Consider the following 18,749-nt stretch of genomic DNA (forward strand, 5'->3'; position numbering starts at 1 on the left):
CAAGCACAAATAAGCAAGCAACAAAATAGCAATTATTTTGGTAAAACCCCTAGTTCTTATGATCGCCGGGACACGTTTATTAGATTGCAAGCTACTTTGTGGAGCTTTTGGATGCCACCTTTTTGCCTCATAAAATACGTTTTTATAATAATAATAATAATAATAATAATAATTTCCTTGTATTGTCATTCTGTGTAACAATGTACACAGAACGAAATGTCGATTGCACCTGACCCGTTGTAGCGAGCCGATGCAGCCGCAGCCAACAGAGGGCGCCGCCGACCACTTTTTAAGTCTTAGAAATGACTCGGCCGGGGCGCGAACCACCGACCTCCCAGTCTCAAAGCGGGCGCCTTATGCCAGCAAGTTAAATGGATTCAAAAGGTGGCACACCTGAACAGTTCATCTTTAAAGTATCTTAGTTTACTCAAAATTTTACTTTCCATGGCTTGCACTCATATTAAATGTGGTTTTGGGGTTTTTAAGGGTTATTGTTCTATCTTCGTTATTCATTATCCATTATCCGTTATCGGTCAGTTCATAATACGCTACAAAGCCTAGGAGCCGGGACACTTACTCTCAGCCAAAAGGCCAAGCTAAGGTCCTAGCCCTAAAGCCTTGCTGCGATCAGGGCAAATCTAAGAACCTTGCATTAAAGCCTTGGGCCAAGTTAAGGACCTAGCATTTGTGTTTGTGGGATCATTAATTATAATGATAATGACAATAAATCAATAAGAATAACATATAGATCACTAATAATGTTTTTATTATTGGTATGGTTATTATTATAATAAAATATGTTCTAGCTAGCACCAGACGAAGCAATCATACCTTTTATAGTAGGGATTGGTAGCAAACTCTTAGCATTTCTCCGACACTTATCCTACTTACACTTCAGAATGCATTCGGTATTCAAGTAAATCCAAACTTGATTGCCACGATTATTATCCAAGGTCAATCAGTTGTTTAATGGCTTGCACCCACAGGCTCCTACGGTGCTTGAAAAAATTTTGAAAAAATTTTGACTCAAAAGATGTAACTCAACATATACCGTAAATTCCGGACTATAGAGCGCACCTGATTATAAGCCGCACCCACCACATTTTAAGAGGATAACCGCTTTTGTACTTACACAAGCCGCACCTGTACATAAGCCGCATGCTCCCACATAAAAACATGTAACACAATCACAAAATTAACCCAAACCCGACTTTGAGTCCCGCGATTGTAACTGAATATAAAGTACACAGTCCAAAAACCACAGCCGGCAAAGTGAACGGAAAATGATACCGGTACTTAAGGTTTGATGCAGACCTGCAGAGTCCGGGTCCCGTTGAAAATAATCCAAGGAAAAAAAAATATATTTCCAAAGGTAAGGATGGGAAAAATATATATCCACTATTGTCCGCTGCGTCCACAAACACGTCTCACCTTTACTCCACTTCCCATCAGCCCCCGTTGTTTTCGCCCCTTCTTTTTGATTCGCCCATGGAAAACATAACAGAATAAGTCTCTAAAATAAATACATGACAAAAATATGCAGTTGTAAATATATATTTTACATGGTTACACATATTTACAAAGAAAGACGGTTTTCAAAGCTTTAATAATAATATTATAACTTTCATCCCAAACCGTGCCTGTGAAGGGTAGCAAAACGCTACTAGGAACACGCTCGCAACACAGTAAACGGGTCTGTTAAAAAAATATACGGTACTTGTAGAAATCACGGCAAACCGTCTTCATCTTCCCCCTTATAACCGACGTCATCAAAGTCGTTTTCCCCAGTATGGGAAAGAGACTTTTTATATAGACGTCATCCCACGCTCCCTTATTCAAAAACACGCTAGCAACACACTCGCAAAGTAAAGTTTACGTGCAGTAGCTCTGTTTCCTTCTTTATCGGACTGCTCGATTGCTTTTAGCTTGAAATCTGCGTCATGTGCCTTTCTTAATGCAATTTACATAGTGAGGATCACTGAATAAGCTGCAGGGTTGAACGTTTGGGAAAAAAGTAGCGGCTTATAGTCTGGAATTTACGGTAAATTTTCTCTCGCTCCATTCAAACTTGTACTGCTACTCCGGCTGTTTTGGGTCATGAATACACACACATTCTGTGGTGTTTCGGGGATGACGTATACCTTCCCATATTTCTATATTTCAATCAACCGTGACCTCCACTTTATGGTCTTTTTTGTGTGTATCGACATTGCCCCCAGCTATGTCAGCCAACATTGCTTTCACATACGTGTGTTTGTGACTTTGCTACTCTGCCCCTGAGAGTATATTCGGCCAAAGAGAATCAGTGATGCGAACACTCCTTTGGTGCTGTTCCGCCCTCCTTTTCTTCACGCTTTTCTTCATCTTGTGCTTCGGCATCCCCCTGTCATCTCACTTCACTTGAGATTGGACTGGATAACAACTCAAAGATTAACGGGAAAACAAACAATCTTGAGTAGAGTGTGCGGCGGGTTTGGAAAATTCTTGCCATTATTTTATTGGTTCTTCCAACTGTTAGTGTTTTCTTTTCTTATATCTGGGTTTTTAACAATGTGGGATGATCGGATCGACCCAAGGAGGCTCAAAGCCGGTGCTTCAGCAAGAGGGCACCATCCCCGCCCTTGCTCCTCATCGGCCCCCATCACGCCTTCGTTTCCCTCTTCTCCCTCAATCCCTATCCCAACTTCCTTCCATCTTTCTCCCAGATTTCAGCCGTCTCACTCTTTCCCCCTTCTCCGCTCCTCCCCTTCCTTCCCCGCACCTTCTCCACCTTCTCGCCGCCACTATCCCGTCGTTTTCACCTCCCCCCGATCTCCTCGTCACGTCCTCCTCCAGCATTCTCCATCCTTCCCTGTCCCAATCGTGCGACCTGCTCTGCAACCTTCTCATCATTCCACTTCCCCGATCATAATCCCACGACCCTCTCCCCCTTTGCTCCATCCCTGCTCGCAGTCGTCTGCTGATAACTGTGCCAAATTTATCCCTCAGGAGCTGCACCGAAGGTACGAAGCAGCTCCTGAATCCACCAAAACCAAGGCCCTGCAGACGGTCATCGAAATGAAGGTGAGGCGCTGTTTCACCACATGGCTCTTGACTAGGGCTGCAACTAGATAGATAGATAAATACTTTATTCATCCCCGTAGTGAAATTCACACTTCCAGCAGTATCCTTGTGTTGAAAATAAAATAATAATGAAATAAAATAAATAGAATACAGAAATACCCAATATAACGTGTTGATACGGAGTATTTAAATAGTGCTACATAAAATACACACTGTAATAAAGATATGGTATTATGCAAATGTGGGGGTGGGGTTTAATGTGGGCTTTTACTCCCCTGGGTGGAGTTAAAGAGCCTCGTGGTATGAGGCTAGTCTATTCAGTTAGTCAACTCAGCACCAACTTTTAAATAAAATGAGTCGAATTATGGATAATTATTTATTTTTTCTTAAAGATGGGGTGTGTCGTTTGAGGTGTCCTCGCAAAGTTGAAAGTCGAATATTTTCTCTGTATGTGTTAACAATGCCCAGCTGAGTTCAAAGAGCCCTTATTATTGCCCATGTGTTTTAATCTTACTTATAGAAAAGCTGTTCAGGCTGCGGAACATTTGAGAAAGAGGAGTAGAAATTGAAATGAATTCTAGAACCAATTCGGCACGGTATCCGTTCAGTGGAATCCATAAATAAAACACTGTTCTTTTTGAGGGACAGGCAAAATTCATTAAACTTTTATTTCTTTATCCCTGTAAACCAAGAACAGGCTTATTAGCAGCAGTAGAACAGTAAATAGATGTCAAGTCATGTTTCTTTGTATAGCCCTTAGTCACAAGAAGTCTCAAAGGGCGGCTCAGATGACAGCAGGGGTTTCAAACTCGATTTATTTGGGGGCTGTCAAAACTTGGGTCCCGATGAGGTTCGTGATGAATCGGGTTTTCCACCAGAAACCTCTTGTATAAGAAGTTGCACTCTTCCACTTTCAACAAAATATGTTACATGAAATAAGTTTAAAAAAGAAAAGAAAAAAAAGAAACTGAAAAAAATAATATGAAAGTCATCCATCCTTATCTGCACCGCTTATCCTCAGTGGGGTCACGGGAAATATGAAATTCAATCAATCATTAATAAATCAATCCTTATTTTACATGGGCTGCACTCACGTGAAAAGGACAGTGTGTATGATCTGACCACTAGATGACACTGTATTTTATTGTGCAACCAAAAAAGGTGCTACAAAGCACAAAGTATAACACAAACTATAGAGAATCAAAGTGAGCAAAAAGTATAAATTTCCCCCCCAGCTATTTAAAATGAAAGAAGTCAAGTGAAATTTATTTGTATAGCCCTTAATCAAAAATGTATCAAAGAACTGCACAGGATTACAATTACACCATCCCCTGATCTTAAACCAACATGCGGGCAAGGGAAAACTCAAAACCTCAGCGTGAGCAAAAAAGAAACCCTGAGAAGGGGCCTCACAAGTGGTAATCCCTCTTCCAGGATGACCACGGTGCAATAGATCTAGCATTGGGTAACAATACACAAAACATAGTGAACATCAAGAATAAAATCATAAAAAAACACAGGTATTATGTAAAGATTTGTCCAGAAAGTGCAGCAACGACGCCTCGATCCTTGATATTGTCGAAAAAGTCTATGACCGCAACAATGGAGCTTAAAAAGGAAAACGATGAAAAAAATTAGAAAAAACAAGGAAACAAAGAGAAAATGAATTAAAAAAGAAAATGAAAAAATAAGAAAAAGAAAGAAAAACAAGGGAAAAAAGAAGAACAAGAAAACGTTTTTTTTTTTTTTTAATAGCAGTAAAATGCCGGACAATGAGCCCATGTTATGTAAACTACATCCAAATATCTCGACCTACAATTATTTAAAAACTTGAAAACTAATATCTTATTTTGCCTTCTTTTTCTAAATCAACATATCTTTTAATCAATTATTTCTTTTACTACTGGGAGGCTCTTAAGAATACACAGTCCCTTTAAACTTTTCTATTTGAAGCTGGGGCCTCAAACTTGTCGCAAGTTTGAGACCCCTGGACTACAGACTACCATTTTATCGTCCCATGATCCGAAACCAGCATGTGGGCAAGGAAAAACTCAAAAATCTCAGCATGAGGATAATAAGAAACCTTGAGAAGGGGCTGCACACGAGATAATTCCCTATCTCTTTCATCGCAAAATATCTATGTATAATACACAAAATGTAGTGTGTCCCCCTTCCCCCCGCTATATCCAGGCTAAAATGCTTCCAGACTTGAAAAGTTTTAGTATGAGTACTTGATGTTAACACTGTCATTTTTGTTACCGCTCGAAACACAGACACTATTGTGCACGAGTGACTCTCAGCAGAGATTCTAATTATGTAAGAGGCCTCACTCTGTCGGTTAATCATGCAGTGTTCTCATTTGCCCGCGTCCCTGCGTCCTAGACGCATCATTTTTGCTGGGGATGCATAGTCTCAAATCAACGTGCGTCCCCGGGACGCAACTTTTTTGACACAAAATTGTCATTATTACCTGATTACATTTTTTTAAACAAAGATTTACTGCACTCCAAACTTTTCGTCAGGCAGATCCGGCAAATGTTGTTTTGGTATCGCGATTCGAGTTTTCGTATGTACGCCGATCTCGAGTTGTGTGGTGAAAAGTCCGTCTCTTTTTAGAGAATAGGCGTTTTCGGCTCAACTCATTCAAGAGAGCCGGCTCTCTAACGGCTCCCTTGCTTTGATGCATTATATTACGAATTATTATGTTGTATAAAGAAGTTAAGAAAAAAAGGAAGTATTAAAGGAGAAAATGAAAAAAAGACAGGTTTGTGGTTATCCCTTTAATCGGTATATTACCAACAATAATTTGATGCAGAAAATGAATTATTAATTTGATGATTAAAACTGAATGAATATATAGATTTTTATTATATATTTGTCACCGATTTACAATTTCAACCTCGATAACACTAAATTTTGGGGACCCATAGATCTCATTTGGGAACCATAGATTTTTGAGCTTGCGAGTCCCCGGGACTCATCACTATTCAGAGGTAAAATGAACGCTGAATCATGTCTCGCGACAATAGTCATAAATGGAATTGATTATTGACTATCCCTACTCTTGATTTTCGTTGATAATATCGATTGATCATCGCGGCCCTCCTCTTGACGCTTTGAATTCCCGCCAGGATGCCAAAATCAGCTCGCTGGAGCGTGCCATGAGGGAGCTGGAGGACGAGGTAAACGTGCTCAAATCCAACGGTGCGCTCAGCAGCGAGGAGCGAGAGGAAGAGATCAAGCAGATGGAGGTGTACCGATCCCACTCCAAGTTCATGAAGAATAAGGTGACTCCTTCACGTAGCTTTTTTATAACCCCTCCCAAATACGTCAAGTGATAGAAAGCAGGAGGTGGATCGTTTCTCAGGCGGCGGCACGGTCTACCGTAAATTCCGGACTACTAGCTGCTCCTTTTATTCGACATTTTAAACACTGTGGTTTACAATACGACGCGCAGCTTTCTTTTTTTTTCCGCCAGGCGGTTGGTTTCCGTGGCGAATTCGGACGCGCATTCTTAAAAAAGTTGTCGGCCACCCGGGCAGACGTTATTTCACACACTGCTTAGACGCATGTATGTACTGTACGGGAGAGTATCTCCATGAAATGAAATCAAATGAAATGATCTGCATTTATATAGCGCTTTTCAAGTCAAGACTTCCCAAAGGGCTTTACAGTGTGCTTCACATTTCCCAATAGCGGCCGTGCAGCCATGTAAGGCGCTAACCTGCTTATTGGGGGTATTAGGGGTTCAGTGTCTTACCCAAGGACACTTCAACATGTAACACGGAGGAGCCGGGATTCGAACTGCGAGCGCTTGATCCCAAGACGAGCGCTCTACCTCCTGAGCCACTGCCGCCCCATGATGAAAATTCAGTACCCACATAATCTGTGCTTAAAATGGCGCGACGTAACTGTCTTAAGGTGCACCTTAAAGGTAAATATAACCCTGTTGGTGATATTGATTGTTGGTGATATCGATTGTTGTCACAGATGGCGATAATAAAACACCATCATTTATGATCTGCCCTTTGTAATTAGCGGAGTAATGCACTATAATGTAAGAGCAGTTGAGTTACAGTATTTTACTAGTAATGCGCTACAGTACTCGTTACTGACTAGTTGCTAATTGCATTCCTTTGTAACGTGTTAGTCCCAACACTGTACATAGGCATATGAGGCAGTAAGGTACAGGGTGGCAGTAGCTCAGGAGGTAGAGCGCTTGTCTTGGGATCAAGAGATCGCAGTTCGAATCCCGGCTCCTCCGTGTTACATGTCGAAGTGTCCTTGGGTAAGACACTGAACCCCAATAAGAAGGTTGGTCGCAATTGGTGTGTGTGAGTGTGTGTGTGAATGGGTAAATGTGAAGCACATTGTAAAGCGCTTTGGGAAGTCTTCATTGACTTGAAAAGCGCTATATAAATGCAGATCATTTCATTAAGTCAATCTCTTTCTTTCTATTCTGCACAGATGGATCAGGTCAAGCAGGAGCTGAATCGAAAGGACAGCGAACTGCTGGCTCTCCGAACCAAACTAGACACACTCAACAACCAGTTTTCGGACAGCAAGCAACACGTGGACGTCCTCAAGGAATCGCTCACCGCCAAGGAGCAGAGGGCAGCCATATTGCAAACTGAGGTTAAAAAAACAAAGAAAATAAAGTTGGTGGAAAATTAGATGCGATAATGTCGGCTTTCTCAATGTAATGCATAGGTGGACGCTTTGCGCATCCGTCTGGAGGAGAAGGAATCCCTCCTGACCAAAAAGAGTCAACAGATATCGGAGATCTCGGATGAGAAGAGCACGCAGAACGGAGAGATCAGCGACCTGAAAGACATGCTCGATGTTAAAGAGCGCAAAGTCGTCGTGCTCCAGAAGAAGGTAAGTGTACAGTCTTTTCCGGACTATAAAGCGCACCAGAAATTTGTCAGTGAGGCTTATAATCCACTGCACTTTATATACCGCTGAATTTGGCGGATAATATTGAAAAGGAATACAGTAATTATAGGTGTGCACCACTACACAAGATTTTATGGTATACTGCTGCATTGAGTCATGAGATTGAAACTTCCTGTGTGGAGTTTGCATGTTCTCCCCATGCTTGCGTGGCTTGCGTCCCTATTTATTATTTCTACACATGTTGATTATGAGGCAGCACGGCGCCGCAGTGGTTAGCGCGTGTGCGGCACAGTTCTGAGGTTATGAGATTGAACCTACCTGTGTGGAGTTTGCATGTTCTCCCTGTGCTTGCGTGGGTTTCCTCCGGGCACTCCGGTTTGGTCCCACATTCCAAAAACATGCATGTCAGGTTAATTGGCCGGTCCAAATTGTCCTTAGGTATGAATGAGCAAGCAAATTGTCAGTCCCTGTGTGCCCTGCGACAATCTGGCAACCAGTTCAGGGTGTCCCCTGCCCACTGCCTGGAGATAGATGGGATGGGCTCCAGCACCCCTGCGACCCTACTGAGGATAATGGTGCAGATAATGAATGGATGGATGTTGCATTGCGGACCCAAATCGCAATACATTGTATGCAACAGGATTCAAACCCAGGTCATGGCAGTGAGGACACCAACTCGTGCAGATGACATATGGAAAGGCATTAGACCTTTTCTCGTGATTTCACTATTTTTACTCATGGTGCCACAACACCAATATGCATAGTGCATTTTGTTCTGCATTCGGAATCGAATTTTCACCTGAAAAACACGGAAACAGAAAACAGAAAGTCCTTCAACAAAATATTATACAATTTATTTTACGTAAGTATACATTTTAAACCGCAACGTTATTCACACACCGGTTTAGAAGTAGAGAGACCGTTTGACCTATAAGAATGCAGAGCAAAATGCACTATGGAAATCAGTGTTTTTGGCACCGTGAAAATAGTGCGATTATGAGATAAGCTCTATTGCCTTTACATATGTCATCTTCGATTCTTGTTGCATACAATGTTTATCAATATTCATCAGACTGATCAGTAAGTGTTTATACAAATAACCAGCAATTTTTACTTAAACGGGGGTCACAGTCAATTGAGTTGGGGGTTGCTGATGCTAGGATCCAGGTGAGGTTGGGCCAAATGGGGGTTTTCCACAAAAACAGCGCTGATAATAGCATTCTGCTGTTCTTAAAGGGCCATTGTTTTACATTTGTCAAATTGATGTCGTTGTAATGTGTTCTACACTCAAAAATAAGTCAAAGGAAGACTACCAACTACAGAGCCAAAAAGCAAATGTACCCTTTTTCTTCCTATTTTTACCCAGCCTTTAACAAAGAAAGAAAAAAAGAAGAGAACAAGATTTAAAAAAGGAATAACAAATAGGGAAGAATAAATGAGAAAGAGGCAATAAAAGGAACATGGGTACAAAGCAAAGCAGAGGAAAAACAAAACAAAAAAAGGAAAATGGAGAAAATGAAAGAAGTAAAGGAGAAAAGAGACAAAAAATTGAGAAAAAAATGCTGTTTTATCTGTTTTATCTTTTCATTTTTCTTTTTTTTCTTTTTCTTTTTTTCTTAAATTTTACTTTTCGTCTTATTTTTTTCATTTTTCTCTTTTCTTTTAATGTCCTTTTTTTTTTTAAATTTCACCTTTTTTCTGGGTTTTGTTCACTCTCAGTCTCTGTATTGTGTCTCCTTCTGTTTTGCTTTTAGTACTCGTTTTCGATGGTATGACAGAATACAGTGACTTGTAGTAGGAAAATAATACACACTGTTCCATAAACCTTTATATTAAGGCGGGGGCCTTTACCTATCGTGCTGGGGACCTCACATTTGAGACCCCTGTACTATAGTCTTAATTTAATGTGCCTTATAGTGTTGTGCGCCTTATGTTAGGAAAATATGACAAAAGATTTTGGGGTGCGTATTATCATCCAGTGCACCTCTTTGGACCCATTATTATGGGGAGACAAAATAAATAAAACCGACAAAATCACAATGAAATGAGATTTGGTCCCTCGAGCGCGTAGATTGACTAATCAAGTTGAAGAGTTTGAGCAGGGGCATCTACTATTGTTCCTTATAGCATTATTTTGCTTTGGAAAAGGTTATGGCGCTCTCATTGTAGTATTTGCTTGTTTCTTTTTTGTTTGTTTGTTTTTGTTTTATTTCACTAATCCTCCAGAAAGAACCAACTTTTCTCTCTGACAAATAAACAGATGAATGGGAACTGCACCTATACATTCACTATTTCACTTATAGTCTGGAAATAGAGTTAATTTTTGTGTGACCCGCTTCTTTAAACTCAAAAAAGTGCTCAGGTCCTAATTATATTTTTGAAAATTGTTGTGTATTAAAAACTGCTGTCAGTGGTTCAATGATTCTGGTTCTCTCATTTTGGGGATTTTGAGATTTCCCTTGCCCAGAAGCAGGTTTATAATCAGGGGACGTTGTTATGGTGGCCTCTGCAGCCTCTCTTTGATTAGAGCTCTACAAATACATGTGATTTGTCTAAACGTGAATCTTTTGAAGAAACAAAACTTAATGCACAATATTGTTCCTAACAACAAACAAATATACCTTTTTCTTGATTTATTCTGTGGTCTGCAACGGCCTGTGTTTAAAGTTAACGTTGTCCATTTGGTTGTACTTTTAAAAACTAAACAGTAGATGGCAGTGTGATACAAGGTAGTCAAAAAGCTCCAAAGGTAAAGTCAGATACTTAATAGTGCTGTTTTGCAAGAAATACATAGGTAAATAGAGATTCAAATTACACGCAATTTACTTTGCATCCAATTAGTAAATTAAATGAATTGCACTTGCATTATTTATCTATTTCATAGTTTAGTGGTCTAATGCAGTGGTCTACAACTTTTTTTTTGTACCATGGACCGGTTTAGTGTCTGACAATTTTCTTGGGGCCAGGCCCCACAATAACATTGGTAACAATAGAATACCATCTATCCATTATCTGCACCAATTATCCTCAGTAGGGTCGCGGGGGTGCTGGAGCCCATCCCAGCTATCTTCGGGCAGTGGACAGGGGACACCCTGAACTGGTTGCCAGCCAGTCGCAGGGCACACAGAGACAGACAACTCACTCGCTCATTCACACCTAGGGACAATTTGGACCTGCCAATTAACCTGACATGCATGTTTTTGAATGTGGGAGGAAACCGGAGTGCCCGGAGGAAACCCATGCAAGCACGGGGAGAACATGCAAACTCAGCATGGAAAGGTTCGATCTCACGACCTCAGAACTGTGCCGCGGACACGCTAACCACTCAGCCGCCGTGCTGGCCTAATAGATTACCAATGAAAATAATAATAAAGATAATAATGATAAGCCTAAATCCACTGTGTAATTACTAAAGCACTAGAGATGTAGATGTCAAAGGAAAAGGCTTTAGATTTTATATTATCAACTGCACTATTTTTTACTAAAGGTACTACGTTATTGAATACATGGGGCCACAATCAAAATTGACATGTACATTTTATTTTGGTATTGTATTCCTCTGACCACGGATGAAATGGACGAGCCCATTCTTTTTATAAACAGATTCTCTAGGAAAATAATTGCCAATCCAAAAAGAAAGCTGATGAGAGAGAAGGTTGAAATGCTGATGAATCCTAACGAGGTGCCCATCTTCAATAAAAGATGACATTCGCCGCCTTCAAAAAGGATACTGTCTGAGGGGGCCAGAGAGACTAGTCACCCTAACCTCGATCCTGTCTTTATATCTGGTTTAAAGAGTCGGAGTATGCTGAAATATGTTTATAGGCTTTTTAGTGTACAAGGAAAAGAAAAAAATCAGGTGTGAAAACAAGTGTTGTAACTAATGATTTTAATAGTCAACCATTGAAACAAGTAGTCTAATAATTGGATTCTTATGATTTTTTTCTTATATTTAGCATGAAGTTCATTTAATAATGTGGCAAATAATAAAAGAATAATTGTACAATAATATACATTTGTTTCTAACATACTGCAAATTTGTACAAAAATTAAACTAAAATGCCCTATTTAAAACCGATTAAACAAAAGGCTTGGTCAGTAGGGACGTAAAACCATAGGTAAACCTCTGTTAATTTTAGGAATTGACCAATAAATAATAAATTAGAATCAAGTAAACATTTTCTATCCCTCTAAAACCAAGATCAGGCTCAGTAGCAGCAGAACAGTAAATAAAACAAATATTTTTCTAAGCATATTGTGAAGTATATTCATTGTTCAACTGCAAAGTCTGTAACTAAAGTATTAACAATTGTTTGAAATCAAACGGTTTTATTGACTGACGTTTATCGTTTTTAACGATCTTACAAGTGATCTTCAGACTGCATGTATTTCATTTCAAACTACATTTGTCAGGCAGAGGCTGGCATAATGCTCAAGCTCTCTTTTATAACGAAATAGATGTGTGAAAATGTACAGTGCATGTCATCAAATCCATATTGACTTGATTGTTACTTCAATCTTACTGAGGCGAGTCAGACTCTGTGCAGTTCAAATGTCCGACTGTACTCCATGATTATTTGTGCATCACCAAGGTACTGCCATGATATGCAAACTTGTCAAGTACAATGGTTACCTCTCCTTACAAATTTAATTGGTTCTAGGAACCTGAAAACTTCGTAAATAGAGGAGCATTTGTATGTAAATGCACTAATGTGTTTCAAGCCCTGCAAAAGTACAGTATATTTTTTATTAAATCAAAAAAGAGCGTCAGAAGATAAAAAAATATATACGTTAAAATCAGATTACCGCGCAATAAACATAAAACGAGAGGCACTTGTATAATATAAAAAAAACAAATGAAGGAAATAATAGAAATATTCATTCACTTATTTTGCATAGCATCTATTGAAAAACTGATCCAATAAAGTCTGTTTTTGCCGGTTTTTGGCTATCTGCTGGAAATAAGCGAGGCAGAAAAGGTCAATCAATTTTAAAAGTCTTAAAAATGTGAACACATTAATATGATTTATACTTGTTTGAACTAAAAAGAGTAAGTAGTGCAGAAATGGTAGGAAATAGAATGAGAGGAAGGCCCAGATATGTTTGGATGGATGGAGTGAATCGTGCTCTGTCTGTAAGGTCGGTTAATTTAATGGAGTGTGTGCTTGGATAGGACAGTTAAGAATGACTGCTATTGACGTTTGTGATGCGGAGGAGGTAAACCAGTGGAGGCTGTCGGGCCTCTCTGCTGATGACGGGTTGCATGGCACAGCCACTCACCCCTTGTTGTGCTTTGTGCTTAATGTTTGGTGCCAGGTTGGGAAGAGCGAAAGGGAATAATTGTTTGGTAAATGTGAGTGTCTTTTTGACTCTAGCCACCTCCCACTATGGGGATATGGCTTCAATATATAGATAGATGGTTTACATATTAATTGAGGACAATTCATTATGGGCCATGCAAAAAAATAATGTTGCGTTTCCCAGTGTTTATGTTCGGTGTCAGGTTGGGAAGAGCGAAGGGGAATGGATATTTAGTGAATGTGTTCTTGACTCTAGCCACCTCCTACAAAAGGTAATATGGTTTTGGTATATGGATAGATAGAAAGAAATTTAGTTACATTCATCAATTTTCTTTTTTAATGATTTACCGATTTACTTTTGTGGCTACATTGCATGACCACAACAATGGAACTATCAAAACTGTGATGTTGTTTCAGTCGGACCTTTCACATCAGATGAATGTTTTAGGTCTACCCACAATACACATAGCAACTTGGGACAGAGTCGTTTACTTTGGACCTTAGGGAAGTGTACATTTAATGAGAAGCGGCTAAAAGCTATGCCAGTTTGAGTGCATGAGGGATAATGTATTATGTGCAAGAAATATTTGTGCATTTTTGTTTTGTTTGTTTCAGTTTTGTGTTTTATGATGACTCGGTCTTAAATTTGAATTCAAAAAGCATTTTGTAATTCAAAAAAAGGATTTAATTTAACTTGCCTTAAGCACCAGGAACCATGTGTTGACAAAAACCCGTAGTTGACTCTGATAATTCATTCTCGACCATTCCCATTATCGGTTATTGTCGACGTTGTCGATTAATTGTTGCAGCCTTAGTCTTCACCATACCACAGTTTTACGGCTGTGTGTTAGTCATCCGCCGCCTGTCAGTTTCAAGAAGTGCAGGAGGGATCAAAGACCTGCAACTTTCCAATGTCAAGCGCTCAAGAGCGAGCTGTCAGTCATGCTGTCAAGGGAGCGCTTGATTAATGAGCTGCCGGAGATGTTTTTCTCCACACACACAATGCACGCTATGAGCCGGAGAGCTTTTTTTTCCCCTCGTAACTTCATGACATCAAGTTTCGTGTCTCAAAAACCGTAAAGAAAAAGTTGAATCAGGTTTTATTTAAATTTTACCACGACTTTAAATTTGCATGTTTCCCGTCTTCTTCTATTAAAATCTTTTTTTTTCTTTTGTGTCCTGCGCCGTTTTGGTTTCATCATTTTATTTAATGAAAACCACATCACGTTTCTTTTTTTTACAGTACATTTCTTCATCAAATCTGCAGTTGTGTGTGCACGTGTTTTGATTTTGCACTTTCACAGATGGTTAATCCAGATGAGTATGCAAAGGAACAGGTGGAGGAGAGAGAGTAGGGAGTTTGGGATAAAGAAGAAGATTAAGATAGTAATTAAATGCTCGGTACACTTTAAAAAACAAAAGTGAAAAAAAAAAACTTTTGTCTTTAAAGGTGGAGTGCGGCGTTTGAGGTGTCCTTCAAAAGTTTTCCTCAATAAATATAGTGTCAAACTGAGTTATTTTTCCCCAATGCGCCTATCTGCTTTTTTTTACTTCAAGCGAAGCTGTTCTGGCCGCGGAACACATTAGGTAGGAGGAAAAGTGTGGGGGGTCTTGGTATTGGAGACTGTCTTGATGCTCATAACCACAGTTTTTTTGTTAGTGTAGCATGAAAATGGTGAAAGTAGGAAAAGGCCTGTTTCAAGTACAGTCCAAAATTCAACCTACACCCCAAAAAAAGATGAAAAAGGAATTGTTTATTCAAGCACGCTATGATGACGTGAGTGAGTAGAAAGGTTCTAAATTACGTACAGCCCCTTTAAGAACTGTGAAAACGAAAATACAGCAGATGCTCATTTTTTTCAATTTAATGTCTAGCAACAGAGCACGTAGCAGCACAGCAATTTACAATTTTGGCAGCCAGCCTCAAGCACTACAGTCACTGCAGTATGAGATAACGTTTCAGCAGGAGAAGGCACCATTGTGATGGATTTAAGACCAATTGGTCTGAAGTGATACATATATATACAGTGAAGAAAATGAGACATCATGGAAGGGTCTGAAATTTTCCTCATAGGTGCATGTCCACTGTGAGAGGGATAAACTAAAAAGAGAAATCCAGAAATCACAATGCATATATTTTTTTAACAATTTATTTGTGTGATCAGCTGCAAATAAGTATTTGAACACCTGTTTATCTTCTAATTTCTACCCTAAAAGACCCGTTAGTCCGCCCATTAGAAGTCCGCCTGCACTTCATGTATTATTCTGAATCAAATGCACCTGTTTGAGGTGGTTAGCTGCAAAAAGACACCAGTCCACCCCATACAATCAGTAAGATTTTAACTTGTAACATGGCGAAGACCAAAGAGCTGTCCAACGACACCAGAGACAAAATTGTACACCTCCATAAGGCTGGAATGGGCTACGGAGCAATTGGTAAGCAGCTAAGTGAAAAAAGGTCCACCGTTGGAGAAACCATTAAGAAATGAAAGAAGCGAAACATGACGATCAATCTCAATCGGAATGGAGCCCCACCCAAGATATCACCTTGTGGGTTCTCAATGATTTTAAAGGTGAGGAATCAGCCCGGAACTACACGACAGGAGTTGGTTAATGACCTGAAAAGACCAGGGACCACCGTTACCAAGGTTACTGTAGGTAATACACTAAGACGTCATGGTTTGAAATCATGCATGGCATGAAAGGTTCCCCTGTGCAAACCAGCACATGTCAAGGCCTGTCTTAAGTTTGCGTATGACCATTTGGATGATGCAGAGAAGTCATGGGAGAAAGTTTTGTGGTCAGATGAGACTGAAATAGAACTTTTTGGTCATAATTTCAATAAGCGTGTTTGGAGGAAGAAGAATAAAGAGAACAATCCAAAGAACACCATCCCTTGGCTGAAGCCTGGGGTGGTAGCATCATGCTTTGGGGGTCTTTTTTTGCACATGGGACAGGACGAGTGAACTGCATTAAAGAGAGGATGACTGGGGACGTGTATTGTAAGATTTTGGGGAACTACCTTCTTCCCTCTGTCAGAGCATTGAAGATCGGTCGTGGCTAGGTCTTCCAACACGACAACGACCCAAAGCACACAGCCAGGAAAACCAAGGAGTGGCTTTGTGAGAATCATATCAAGGTTCTAGCATGGCCCAACCAGTCTCCAGACCCCAAACCAATCGAAAATCTTTGAAGGGAGCTCAAAATCTGTGTTTCTCAGCGACGGCCCAGAAACCTGACTGATCTAGAGAAGATCTGTCTGCAGGAGTGGGCCAAGATCCCCCCTGCAGTGTGTGCAAACCTGGTGAAAGACTACAGGAAATGTTTGACCTCTGTATTAGCAAACAAAGGCTACTGTACCAAATATTAACATTCATTTTCTCAGGTGTTCAAATAGTTATTTGCAGCTATATCACACAAATAAATCGTTAAAAAAATCATGCATTGTGATTTCTGGATTTTTCTTTTTAATTTATCTCTCTCACAGTGGACATGCACCTATGATGAAAATTTCAGACCCCTTCATGATTTCTAAGTGGGATAAATTGCAAGATCGCAGGGTGTTCAAATACTTATTTTCTTCACTGTATATACTGTATAAAGTAATTCACACAAACAGCTACTCTCACGAGTGATAAATAAAATCATAGTGTGATCAAACTTTTAGCATGGAAACATGTTTAAAAATATAACTCCACGTGTAGTGTTCTTCAACAAGCAGGCCTTTCTCATTTTGTATTCCCTAGGAACACATTTCTGGCCTCGCATATTTGAATATATTAGGACAAGCAGTGATCAGATCAGCCAAAACTCAGGGCTTTTTTTCATAAACCATCTGTTTTTGTATAAAGCTAGAGTCACTTAAACTGCTCCGCTGGCTCACTGTGCGTGATGATCTTCTCCACGCAGATCGAGAACCTCCAGGATCAGCTGAAGGACAAAGACAAGCAGCTGAGCGGCCTCAAAGGTCGAGTCAAGTCTTTGCAGACGGACACTTCGAACACCGATACAGCTCTGGGAACCCTAGAAGAGGCTCTGTCCGAGAAGGTGAGATAGAAGAAAGCAGGTTTATTATCATGCCAGTGATGTCTTTACACGTCCAAGATGCATTTGAACTCAACAGGTATTGACAACCATTTTTAAAAGCTGACGCAATTTCGCAAACGTAAGACCAGTGCAGTCTTCAAGCGGAAAAATGGGGCTTTACGTTGATATTAGGGCTGCAACAACCAATCAATACAGTATATTACTATAAAAGTTGGCAACGAATTCCATGCTCCATCCATGCGCCACTTAGCACGTTAATTTAATGCAAATATGCATGCGTTGAATTTTGGTGTGATGTTGTGGTGTAGTTTGGCTGTTAGACACGCTTGTCGTACCACTTTTATCCAGCAGAGGGCGACTCAAGTCCACATTTTGATGCACGGGGTCCATTTAAGTTGAGAGGTATGCATGCATTTCAAGCAATGTACTACAATTCTGACGTCTTGGTGGAAGAGTCGTGTTTAGTGGAGTGTAGTTAGTGAGTTTCACTATTAAACTTAAAACTTGCAGTGCATTGTTTGCTGTTTTTTTTATCTCTGTGTAACTGGAGTTCTCAATTTATGTTACATTATTTTCTTGTTGGAAATACAATTGGGAATTCGGGTTGTTTGGAAATACTGCCCTGTACCACTACCACCAACACTGCAGTGAATACTGTCACCATGCCTTGACTATGAGCAATATCTTGACTTAATTTATTTCTTGTATTATGGCTTATACAACTTGAACAAACAAATAAGATATTTCATGCCTGTTTTTTGTAAATGATCTGCATTTTTATTTAGCACTTTTCAAGTCAATGACTTCCCAAAGCGCTTTACAGTGTGCTTCACATTTCCCAATATCGGCCGTGCAGCCATGTAAGGCGCTAACCTGCTTATTGGGGGTATTAGGGGTTCAGTGTCTTACCCAAGGACACTTCGACATGTAACACGGAGGAGCCGGGATTCGAACTGTGATCTCTTCATCCCAAGACGAGCGCTCTACCTCCTGAGCCACTGCCACTCTTAACAGTCTAGATTAGAAATACAATCTGCTGCCACCTACTGCTATAGATGAATACGAGTTACTCGGCTTATCACTGAAAGAATAAAAAAAAAAGTTTTACAACAGCATGCCTTTTTTCAAATATAAAGTTAAGGAATTTCCTGCGGCACACTAGACAAAATCTGACGGCACACTGGTGAGTTTATTTGGCTGCTAGTGAGAGGGTTAAATTTTTCACTTCATGAGTTTCCCAAAAAATGCAAAGATACGTACAAAAACTTAATAATAAGAAAAAGTCCATTTTGTTTGCCCACACGCATACAGGAAGCAAGCTTATTAATTGTCTAGGCACTAATCAGGCTAGTGTTTGTATTGGCAGACGCAAGTGACCCTCTCCCTCCTCGGTTTTATTGCACTGGCTGCCTTTCTTGCTTTCCTTTACATGATCTATTTCCC

The 18,749-nt window shown here is 40.0% G+C and overlaps 1 protein-coding gene across 8 annotated transcripts in view; it reads left to right on the forward strand.

Annotated features, from left to right (window-relative positions):
* Positions 1-18,749, forward strand: part of LOC148356406 (ELKS/Rab6-interacting/CAST family member 1-like) — a 179,019-nt gene that overhangs the window by 50,040 nt on the left and 110,230 nt on the right. For all 8 annotated transcript variants that reach the window (XM_088347183.1, XM_088347186.1, XM_088347185.1 and 5 more), the window contains 5 exons: positions 2,989-3,063; positions 6,195-6,350; positions 7,531-7,698; positions 7,774-7,941; positions 17,169-17,306. In XM_088347183.1, the coding sequence (XP_088203309.1) occupies positions 2,989-3,063; positions 6,195-6,350; positions 7,531-7,698; positions 7,774-7,941; positions 17,169-17,306 (705 nt within the window). The remainder of the gene's footprint in view (positions 1-2,988; positions 3,064-6,194; positions 6,351-7,530; positions 7,699-7,773; positions 7,942-17,168; positions 17,307-18,749) is intronic.

This window comes from Urocampus carinirostris, chromosome 11, assembly GCF_059441175.1.
Source record: "Urocampus carinirostris isolate Australia breed hairy pipefish chromosome 11, RoL_Ucar_1.0, whole genome shotgun sequence".
Taxonomy (NCBI): domain Eukaryota; kingdom Metazoa; phylum Chordata; class Actinopteri; order Syngnathiformes; family Syngnathidae; genus Urocampus; species Urocampus carinirostris.